General features: G+C 42.6%; 1 protein-coding gene across 2 annotated transcripts in view; it reads left to right on the plus strand.

The window, feature by feature from the left end:
• mtus2a (microtubule associated tumor suppressor candidate 2a) overlaps window positions 1–12,194 on the plus strand; it is a 42,886-nt gene that overhangs the window by 12,753 nt on the left and 17,939 nt on the right. For both annotated transcript variants that reach the window (XM_040033162.1, XM_040033163.1), the window contains exons 2-4: window positions 735–2,989; window positions 3,906–4,164; window positions 7,211–7,456. In XM_040033162.1, the coding sequence (XP_039889096.1) occupies window positions 977–2,989; window positions 3,906–4,164; window positions 7,211–7,456 (2,518 nt within the window). In that variant the 5' untranslated portion in view covers window positions 735–976. The remainder of the gene's footprint in view (window positions 1–734; window positions 2,990–3,905; window positions 4,165–7,210; window positions 7,457–12,194) is intronic.

Consider the following 12,194-nt stretch of genomic DNA (forward strand, 5'->3'; position numbering starts at 1 on the left):
AGGAGACATGGCACTCACAGAAATTCAAGGGAGAATTTGCTGGTAGAAGTTTAGCTACTGGGACAAAATGTCCATTGAAACCATTGAACTTAAAGATAATTTGGATAATGTTTTAAAATAAGTATCTGGAGGCATTTCAAGATGGCTGCCAAGTGGCCAGACTTGTGTCTAGAATGACTTTGGTGATGCCTGAAATTAAAATGAACATTGTTACTTAGAGAACTAATATCTAATTCTCATAAAAATGATAAGTTAAAACCTCCAAGTTCTTTTTGAATACACAATAAAACTTGCAAACTGCTGTAATTGTGTGCATGTTACATGGCACCAGCTCCATAGGCCCCATTTATGCTAAACTGCCTTGCAACCACCCACTATAAAACAAGAAATCTCTAAGTGGGAGTCAAGAGTTCTCCTCTACTTGTAAAGTCTCTGATGCCTCTGAAATAGAAACAAGGTAGTATTAAAACTGTAATTTTCTTGTTATACTTCCAGTGATTCTTCTCTCATAGGCAACCAGTTTTTTTCAAATGGCTATCCACTGATATGAGTCACACATTAAGAGCAGAAAATGGTTCGCTGTACACAGCTGATTTCATAATTGCTGCTACCCAGAGCAGGCTGAATATTAAAAAAAATTAAGTGACTCTGTGGGGGAACTGCAGAATGGCTGCTTATTAAGCGTACTTGATGCTTTTTTTTCTGACAGTTCCCTTTGTTGTCTTTTATTTCAGATTGAAAGACCTTCATCGTGGTGAAAAACCATCAGAGACAGCTTTTTAATTCACCGTAAATGCAAAATAAGAGAGGTAAAGTGAGAAAGGTTTCATGAGATGACATTTTGTCCCTGGCTTATTCAAAAGAGCCGTCATCAGACCCTGAAGAGAAAAGGCAGTGAGGGAAGTAACTTTTGTAGCTCCATAAATGGCCTCAGTACCCTGCAGGTGTCTTTGAGTGTGACAAAAATCAATTCAACATGAGCAATCCAACTAGTATCCAAGGCCTGAGGGTCAGTGTTGACAGAGGAGAAAAGATTGGAAATAAAACCCAGATCCAGTTCACTCAGTCTGGAGATGACAACGCCAATCAGTTATCCTCAATCAGTGATCAAGAAAGAAGAGGTTTGTATGAGGACACGGGATACGGCACAAGCTCTATTCCTCCCTTGGTCTCTCAGAGCGACTCCCCAGAAAAGTTAGAGTTTTGGGGATCAGAGCAGCAATGCGTGGAGTCTGACTATGAGCTTTTGGCATGTCAGGAGATACATACTTACCTGGGAAGCAGGAAGCAGGAGGAGAATGAGGAGGAGGACGATTGTGGAAGCATGAAAGATGGAAAAGATGAAGGTGCCATGTCAATATCATCGAGTTCAACAGCCAGCTCTGCTTCTACCGGCGTGAGGAGAAATGACAATGACAGCAACAGAGTGGAGAGTAAAATTCAGAGAGGCAAAGAGGTTCAGAAAAGGATCGCCTGTCATAGCACTGAGGAGCTAGACGCATGTGTGACAGCAGAGAAACAGGACACCAGGTCAGGCAGAGAAAGATGGAAGGGAGGTCTGAAGGAGTCTAAGTCTGAGACGAATGTGTTTGTCTCCAGCCTGTCAGCTGTTTCCCTCAGTGGAAGCCTGTCTAGTGCTCTGGATGGTGATGGAGAAACTTCTCTCGCCTCTCTGTCGAAGACCAACCCTTATCACAATGCCCAAAACACTACCTCAGCCCAGAACAGAAGAAGGGCAGCCCCTGTAGATGCCAATCAGAACTCCCCACCGATGCATCCTCAGGAGACCCTTAACCCAGCATTCTCATACCAGGATCAGAGAAAAGATGAGAGAAGTCATAGAAATGGCTTGTCCTCTGATGGAGGGCTGGGCCAAAGGAGAAAGGCTGGATTTGAGGAGAGGGTGCTGCCACCACGGCGCCAACAGCTTGTGAGGCCCCTCTGTCAGACGGAGATGGGAAGAGCGAGGAGTGCAGACTCCAACACTCAGCAAACTGAGACAAGGCAACCGTCTCCTCTTAACCTCTCTGCAGATCCACACAGTAATGGGTCAAACAGAAAGTTTACAAAAACATCTTTACGTGAACCATCTGATTTCTCCCACCTGTACAACACATCTGTAGTCTCCCAGCTGAGGCAACCCAGCCAGACATCCCAAAGGGAGACTCCACCAGCGGAAAAACAGCCAGCTACAAGTGCACGCCACAGTTCCAATCCCTCAAACCCTTCCACCTTAGAGAAGAGACCCCAGACTCAGCTTACATACAGAAGGAATTGCTCTAGTCCCAACAGAACTGGGGTTGAATCCAGGTCATCAACCCCTCCACACTCCCCTCTCAGGACACCCCAGGGCTCACCATGCAGGCAACCCTCCATGTACCTCGTTTCTAGGAATGTCTCTGGAGTGGTTAGACACATCCCTGCTGTATCAACATCAGCTCAGGGCTATGGCAACAGTTGCTTGAGAGCACCAGTCAAAACTAATATAAGCACAAGTGGAATCCCCAAAGCGCCTCTTAACAACCAGCAAAGCTCCCCCAGCTCTAACAACAACAACTCCCCCAAAGACAGCTCGCCATCACCTAAACTGAAACCTAAAGGAGTTCGCCCCAAAATCATTACCTACGTCCGAAAGAATCCTCAGTTTAAGCCTCAGGCTTCTGATGGACCGTATCAGGTATCCTCTCTACCATCCAGGCTGTCCGCATGCACCCACAGCCAAACACCCACATCTTTTAAAGACACACCTAAAGAGCCCCCAAGGCCTGATCCGGAAACCCGAGGAGCCCCAGTTCTTTGTGCCTCCAATCTGCTTTATGATAAGTACCGCCAGGAGATGCAGACAAACATTTTTCCATCAGGAATACTGAATAGGAGTATAAGGGCTCCTGGACACACAAACACTGTTCCACCCGTACACGCCCATAGCCACACAGCACCTCCAAAACTGGGCAGCAAGGCAGACAACTTCTATGGGACACCATCAGAGGTGAGTCCTGTTTACTGTAGAGATGTGATTTTAAGTCTTTCTTTGATTATGAGTCTTACGCACAGTTTATTGACTAAGCATGTTAATGCTTCCATCATGCTGATAGGCCTAGTAAACCATGTATAATTGATAACAGGCCTTTTGCATTTTATGATCACTCTCAGAGGACCTTCATTATTGCTTCTAAACCTATTTCTTATTGATACTGATTCAATAAATTCATTTTGCATTCATACTTATATACGCAGTCAAACACGAACATGGGGAAATAAATATTTAATGCTTGTTGAAGTGCAAAGTCCGCGGGGGACGAGTTAGTTTTCAGTGCTTCACATGACAATGTATGTGTGTTAGCATTTTGCCTAGAACACAGTAACACTGTTGAGAGTGTCAACATTTCAAATTTATTCCGCAGCTTCCAGTTTCCCTGCAGGACTCTGTTACATTTTCATTTAGAGTTAATAACATCTGATTTGCTGGGTTCCATTTTTCATCAGATTTGATTGCTTCTACTCACAATATAAGAAAAAGAAGCATGCAGCAGAGTTCCAAACTGAGGATAGAAATACCTTTTTTTTTTCAATAATCAGTATCATGCTGCTATTAGATTACAGGGTGCGTTGCATTTTTGCACAAAATTAAAGCTGCCACAGTATCCAGAGATTGTTGTTAACAAACATGGGCGAAAGTCTGAAGGGGGTTTTAAAGCAAACACACACAAATGCAAGTTAAAAAAAACAAAAGAATACGCTGTTATTATCTTAATCATGAATTTAAGTGTGGCCCATACTTGAAATGCTGCAATGAAAAATGGAAAGCTCTTATGTGATTTAACTGCACAGAAATGGCTTCAGAAAACACAGAATGTCAGTTATTTTGATGGCATTTGACTCCATTTGGTGATTTTGATTTCTAGGTTGGAAGATCCGTCAGCTTGAAAGGCTGCTCCGCTGAGGACGCTCTGCAGAGCAGGACGGCTGCTCAGGCAGGAGGGAGTGGCAGTCTCCTGCGGTCTGGCAGAGGTCTGCGTCTGGGACTGGGAGCTGTCACCAGAACGGCTACGATCGCGGCCAAGGGCAGAGGACCTAGTCAAGGTCAGAGGTCAACACAAGTCTTCAGCCAGCCGGTCCAACCTGTCACCCCAGCAACTAATCAGAAAGACCCGGATAATACAGGTAAATTAAACATTTGACCAGATCTGAATTTTCCACACAGAAAGCAGCAAGGATAGCAACTGTAAATGACCTCTTTTGAGTCATCTGAGCTCATGTCAGATTCTATTTCAGCAACCCAAAATTTATGCTGCATTACCTTTCTTCTCCTCTGCCGCACCAAGCAGTTTTGAGACCCTTTCCTCCCCCTATCAACTTGGCCCGAGATGAAGGCAGCTCATTAAAATGCGTTCTCTGAGATTAATTTTGATCTGATTGGGAATCTTTTAGAGACACTCTGAGGGGACTCGTTCCACACCAGTACGCTGCCATCACCAAAATCAAATAAATAAATAACTACTTGCTCACATTTTCCTCTTCGCGCACAAAAAATTTCCAATTCTGAGGGTTGAGATAGCATCTCTGGCTGCCGAACTCAGATTTAAGTCACAGCTCAACCGTTAATGCAATATTGGAGTCTAAAATTTTCTCATCATCCTGCACACTGCTGGCAGGCTGTGTCATTTATCACTCCCATGCATGTTTGATTTGCTGTGTAGCTGAGGGTGCCAACGCAGACACAAACTGATAACATCCAGAGAGATTTTGTACATCTACATGTGTACTTTAATATATACATATATACACAAAATACATACATACATACCCAAAACTGAACATGCACAGTTGATCAGCATAGTTTCATGATGTGCTGGGCTTCCTTATCATAATCCTTGTTAATACATATGCATAGCAACTACATGCCGCTTGGCCCTCTGGGAACTAAAGCCTTTGAAGTACAAAGCAATTAACACTTAAGTGATGTCACTATCTCCCTTCTGGAATCCTCCATGCCCTTTGCATGGTTGGATAAACGGCACCTGAAATGCTGAAATTATTTGAGTTTTTCATTTTTTCTCATCAGTCTCCTGGGAAAACCCTAACTAGAACCCCCACCCCACCCCACCCCCCACCCCTTTTATTCATTCATCGCTGTGAATAACAACGTGAGGGAAGAGGAAATCTCTCTGTGTCACACAGATTATAGTAGTTATGCTATAAAGTTATTGTGTAGCTGTCAAGCTACTCAAACTACTTACTTAATTACTATATAGATACGTCTAAATGCTGTATTGTTTTTATAATAAGGACCTTCTTCTCATATGTGTTGTAGCAACCACAGCTTCTTCCTGCTGACACTCTCATCTACTCTAAAAGCAGTGATCCTGATGCTTTGTGCATGTTCTGCTGCAGAGATTGTAATAAACTCAGGTGTTATATTTACATGAAATTTCAGACTCAGTGGAGGTAATCGGTGCAGGTTTTTGTGTCTCACCTTGACCTGACTCTAAAAGACTGGCGATTGTTGCACCTTTCCCAGCTGCCTATCCCATTGAATTTTTCTGGCCTAAATTACTTAATGTCCTTGCTTTCATTCAAAGGCAGTGGACGGAAATATGGTTTTACTCACGTCTTTAGCATTGGCAAAACTCTTAGGGTTTTCTAAGGGAAAACAATTATAACCTAAAGGACCTTTATATATAAGCTTTTTGATGGTGACTTTATCACAGAGAACTTTGAGATGTGTGGAATAAAGACACCGGTTACTGCTTTCTATATTCACAAGCAGTCTGCGGCTGTGGTATTTAGGCTATAGTTGATGATTGCCAAGCTCACTTCTCTCCCTTGTCTCTCAGAGTGAATGAGTACAGAGGAGTGGGGGTTGGGAGGATAGAATAGAAATGAGACCATTTATCTTGAATGATCCTGACCTTCTCACTCTAGAGGAGCAAGCTCCAATCTAATGAACAGACCGCATGGCACACAGACGGGCGCTAAGGATCGAGGGAGGACATGACAAGTGTGAGCAGCAGCATTGATGATGCTGGAAGGGAGCTAGACTGGAAGCTTTTTTAATTTTTCTCCCGGGTTTTCCCCTCTCTGTTCCAACAGAGTTTTATTTCTCCTTCACAAAGTTTTTCTTTCTTTCTCTTGTCCTCACGATGTGGTTGCCCCCATAGCATGCACTGGCACATGCAGCTGTGCCAAATGGAGAGGAAATGAGGGCTGCCTACCTTATCTCTGTAGCCAGCAGGGGATAAAGCTCCTCTTCCACCCAGGATCTAGACCTTGTTCTGCAGGCTAGTGCAGCCAAGATGGAGCTTTTATCCATGGCCTGGGGATTTGCCCACTGCCCATTGTGTGTATATTTGTGTGTAGCCTTTGTTGTTCATGCCTTCACATTTCATCTGTATTGCCATTGGAAACCATAGATTACAGCAAAGAGAGGATTTCTCACAATCGTTCCCTGACAATAGCTTCCTATATGAGGCTGTGATTACCTTTTTAACCTCAATTTCTCTCCTTGACTCCAAACATTTTCCTTTTGTCCTTCAATAACAATAGTTTCTCTTTTTTAAAATTTACCTTTCATACCTTTCAAGTTTGGAAACGACTGCTTTTAGTCTTCGAGATAACTTTGAAGGGTTACTGATAATAAGGCAGTAAGGTTATGGGTTAGATAGATATATTAACAATGACCTAATCTGTGAGTGTCACATTGAATACCATGATAGCGCTGGCATTTGAGAAACCGCTGGCCAGTAGCCCAGTCTGCAATCACCAGCAGAGCCAAACACAGCTGTTCACAGGTTGTTGTGTGTATACTTATTATATTTACTTGGCGCAGCAGTCATAGTCATAGAATGATGAACTTCCTGGTGCCCACTGAGAGCTTAGTCAACACAGGATAATGAATGGTTCACAGGGGGATAAACATCACAACTGTTGAGCTTCTTGTATATATTTTGCCTAATGAGTTTAGTCAATAAGTACTAACACACACACATACATGCACACACACAGACATCTGTACACAAAATTACTTTCCTGTATATCAGGATTCATTTGTTGCAACTTAGACAAAAGGAGCATAAATGCAGTAGAGCCAGATATGATGAAATGCAGTGAAGTAGTTCTTTTTTTCTCAGTTCATTGCGCATGTCTTGATTCGTTTTTTAGAATTCTCAGTAATACACATGAGATAACATGATTTATGCTTGATTCTCAGATGACCAGGCTGCCACCCCACCCGCTACTACGACAGCAGCAGCCCAGCCCCAGGCTGCAGCGGCCTGCAGGTCTCTGCTTCCCAAAGCAAGTCAGTCGGGTCTTCGCCCCCCAGGTTTCAGCTCCAGCCGCCTGCCCGCGGGCCGCCTGGCGGCATTTGGCTTCGTCCGGAGCTCCAGCGTGTCCTCTGTCTCCTCTGCCCATTCTGCTGACAGCACACAGAGTGACCCCTGCAGAACAGCTCACCGTGAGTCAGCTCAAATCTGTTGACACCACCATTACCACGCGTGAGATAGAGGCCCTTCCATGCACGCGTCTGCTTTTCTATGATGCCACGTTCACGTCACGCGAATGCCTGCCTGTTAACTTTAATGCCGACTTTATCACCACATTATGATACATTAAGAGTGATAAGCACTAAAGCGCTTTTGTTGCCTTCCACTGTGTTTTCCCTCATGAATATAGTTTGCATAAACAGCCCCCACCCACATGTATTATGTTAGGGTTTGCTTTCTCTTTGAGTTCCAACCCTCCTGCAATTTATCCTTCACTCTGAATTTTCACACACAATATCAACGTAATTATCGTGTGCAGAGACACAGATTCAAAGAGCACATCTTCCATAACACACGAGGACACCAAAGAAAAATCAGATTATAGTCACTAGCAGTGCAGTGTGTAGCTGTCAATTCGCATTAGTGTTTTATCATCAATAGGTTTGTGCAGAGGCCACGTTGGTCTTTCCATTCTTACGCTTAGAGGTTTGTCAAAACGACACAGCACACATCATCGTTACCCAGACTTACCAGTAATTTTACAGGCTCTTACTGTATCTGGGTCTGTGCTGCAGATTCTGTCAGCATTAGCAGAGATAACAGCAATGCTTGTGTGAATAGCTTTCATTTTCACAGTAGCAGGGGCCTGGAAGAATTTACAGTTGTGATCCCAGTGCTGCTTGGCAGACTGGTTAGATAGTTGGCTGAATTTTGTGATGGCTGCATGTGTATTTAATGTGACCTACATAGGAAATGCTTGCTCTTCCTCTCCCAGTTACAGTTGACGTAAGCGCCTCGCTCTCACGCACATCATGCCCCCTGTTATGTCATCGCTCCTTTCCCTCATTTCCCCCCTTGTGCTCATACTTTTTTTTATCCTTGTCTTTTCTTTGCCATTGGTTAAAAAGTGAACACAAACTGTGCAGTACTGAGGGAACGGCTCTCTGCAGTGCAACAGGGAAAAGAGGAATCCCTCTGGGTTTCCAAAGCAGAATGTGTTTATCTTTTTTTTTTTTTTTTAAACAAAGCTGCATAAATAGGGAGGTTTTATTTTTGAAAAGCCTGTGTGCTTCAGGCGAAAAAAATGTTTTTATTGTTTTAAACTTTGTACGTATTGATGAAGGAAATAGCACTATTACTGACTAAGAGTGGGGGCACGTGTATGTGTGTCAAGCTGAAATCAGTGATTTTAAGAATCCTTTATTCATGAATATTTATTGTCTTTTGGAGCTATTTCTAAGCAACTATACATCTCAGCATCCTCAATTTAAACAACTGCAAGTACAACTTATGTGGATATGTCACCACTTGGCAAAGGTCTGGGAGAAGACCCAAACCGTCACCCGTAGATGGGAGAAAACTGGTTAGGATGTTCAGTAACAACCATCAAAACTCAAGCCTGTTATGAACTGGAAACTGCTGATTCATCAGCATCACTTTCCACAGTGAACAAATAATGGGTTGTTTTCTCACCGTGGCACTGGTGCATTGCACAAAGTGGATGGAACAGTGAATTAGGACTACCTCCAAATCCTTCACCTCAAATCAACACCTAGACGGTAAAATTTGTTCATAATTAAGTGCTCTAATAGGATAACGATCAAAAGTAATCAATTTACGTTCTTCATTTTATATAAAACCTTCATTTCTACAGTTTTTTTCTTAAAATAAAATATTTCAAATAATGTCGCACATAAGTGAAATTTGATTTAAGATATTTCTGCTGAGCAAACGTTCATTAATTACATCAGGACACACTGCAGCTCTTCACATACTGTAATGATACACTTGTACTACTAAATCAGAGAAGAACAAACACAATGTGACATGATCTTTCTTGCTGGCACATTGTGTATTTAAAAAGCTCTCGGTATTAATGTGCAGTAGCCAATCACCTGTCGGTCAAAACTCCTTAGGCAGTTAAACCTTTATACATCAAATATACTCAGAAAGTGTAGCAGCACCTGCCAGGACAACAGAGAAGACTAGAAATTTTTTAAAGTAGTGCCTGCAGCAGAATATTCCTCTTCCTGCTGTTGAACGGCTGCAGCGTAAGGTGAAGCTAAAATGGAATAGAGGATGATAGACGTGAGAGGAGGAAGATTAAGGTCCTTTGATGTTAAGTTTTATGTGTGTGTCTGTTGGTGTGTTTGTACGTGGCATGCAGTGCGGGAGACAGAAGGGGAGAGCAGAAACATTTATTTCCACTTTTGACTCTGCGTGGTGCTTGTGGCCTTTATCAGTGAAGTATTTGAACTCTTGGCCCTTTTTGAACCCCCGAGACTAAACCGGGCTTCACTGCAGATCCTCCTTTTTCTTTCCTGCTGTGTGAGCACTTGATGAGCTTTAAACACAAGGTTGTCTGATGTCTTTTTGTCTTACTTTACTTTACTTTCTTGGGGGGATAAGTTTCACAGTCATACTAGCTCTTCTCTTTGCGAGATTAGGGTGAGTTGCCATACATTTATATGTATAATGAGTTTAAAACCACAACAATAAATGTATTTAGGAGTTTCTCTAATCCACATGACAGTTTCTGCAGCGTTCTTAGATTTGAATGCCTCACTTTTGTCCTTCAAACATACCTTCTAGTTCTTGTAAATAAATAGCTTAATCTTTGGCTCCTCTGGCCATAAAACCGTTCTCCGGCATTTGGTTTGTTTATGTGGGCAGCTACAAACTTCAGTTGGGTTCAGTTGTCCATGGCAATGTAAAACTTGCTTTACTGTGTAAAGGAATGTAGGTGTTGCAGCATTTCCCAGTTCATTGCAGACTTCAGCCTTGTCAGTTTCTGGGTTGCTCCCAAACATCCTAAGCACTTCTTCTCACCTCAGGGTGACAATTTGTGTCTTGTTCCAGACCTTGACGAAGTTGTGATACATGCAAATAACTTGTACTTAAACACAGTTGTTTGAACTGATGATGCTGGAAGCTGCATTTGCGTAGAAATGACTCCAAGAGACCTTCCCAACTTGTGTAAATCTACAGTTCTCAATATTAGATCTTCCTATGACTCTGTGTGCTCTGGTCAATCCAACGAGTCCTGCCAAAGTCAGCCATGCAGTCAGTCATGATTACTAATGAGACATTAGTAGGCATGCTTATTAAAAGGTTTAAGTGAGTGTATGTATACTTTTGACCCTGTGTGGTTTAGAGAAAATCCATAATAAATTCAAACTTGTGTAATTACCGTGACATTTATGCACATGATGAGTGTATATAAACATCTGACCACAACTGTATCAAACAGAGATTTAGCTAATATGGGTTTTTTCAATAATATATTAAAGCTGTCAAAATACAGGAAGACTGACGTTTCATTTAAACCGAAGCCTTTCCTCAATTTGAATTTTAAATATTGTCAGTTTTACCCTCCAAAAAACGCCTTTAGAAATCTTTATATAGCTCACGGCACTTTCTGAGAGACAGGTCCGTGTTTCTGCACAAACTCATTTGTAGAGAGAGGTTTGCAATACCTGATTTTCCTCCTCTGCTCTGGGATCTTTGCCCCATCTCACCACGCTCCAGCTTCGATCAAAGAACAGAAAGACTGACAGATGCATTCTCACATCCTTCTGTCAAAGATGTCAGGGGAGCTCCAGCAACCTAGTACCTACTTGTGCAGAGAGAAGCATTCCCCATTGATCAACGAGCAAAACGGACTCCGTTAGTGCTCTGGATGGTACTGATAGAAGAAATCATTAAGGAGTAACGCGTTTGGGAAATGATTGCAGGGCACTAGTAAAGTGGGTTAGAGGAATGTCCCTGGAGTTTATACTTCCCACTGTTGTAGTTCATCCTCCAGCTCAGTGGGTGTGTGTGTGTGTGTGTGTGTGTGTGTGTGTGTGTGTGTGTGTGTGTGTGTGTGTGTGTGTGTGTGTGTGTGTGTACGGTGCAGGACTAGTGTAGATAGTAGCTTCAGTAAAAATAGCTGATAGCTTGTTCAACTATAAGCCATTCAACTTTATTATTACAGTGGGATGAAAAAAGAGTCATACAGCATCAGGAAACTGGGGAAATTAATGAAAATTATTTGCAATTATTTGATACTATTAGAGCTAATTGGAATGCATAGGAACACATAACATCCACACACTAAGCTAATACTAGGCTAAACTGCTTTGACCATAATTGATTCTTATCAGCGGTTTGTATATAAGTACACATGGCAATATGTATGAGTTAGTCTAGAGGCTAGAGTAGAGTATCTAGAGGCACATAGCTTACTCTACATGGCATTGATTAGCCATTAATTCAATCCATGCTTTAGCCTAGTGGCTGACATCTCCCAAGATGTTTCATGTGTGTGTGTGTGTGGATGTCTGCGTGCTTTTGCACTGAACACACCCCTCTTGCATCCGCACATGCAAGAGGGGTGTGTGCTGTTAATTCCTCTGTGATTGACAGACTCTGTTTCATAGCTGAGAGAAGATTCCAGCAGAAGACAGTTGATTAAGCCTGTGCCTTTGAGCAACACCGACTCCATGACAGAAACTCAATCGCCAAAACAAACTGTGTATTATCAGCTCTATTTGTCTTGTCTTGCGATAATAAAATATTGTAAGAAATCAAACAAAGGGCGGGCTGGAGCGAGCAGGGAGCTGAGGGGAGAAGAAGAGCTGAAGGGAGATGCAGCGGTGAAAGCAAATTCAATGAGTCAAAATGAGCTAAGGGGAGAGAGGAAGGAAGACGGGGGAAAAAGGAGCGGAA

This window comes from Simochromis diagramma, unplaced genomic scaffold (genome assembly GCF_900408965.1).
Source record: "Simochromis diagramma unplaced genomic scaffold, fSimDia1.1 OVJJ01000216.1, whole genome shotgun sequence".
Taxonomy (NCBI): domain Eukaryota; kingdom Metazoa; phylum Chordata; class Actinopteri; order Cichliformes; family Cichlidae; genus Simochromis; species Simochromis diagramma.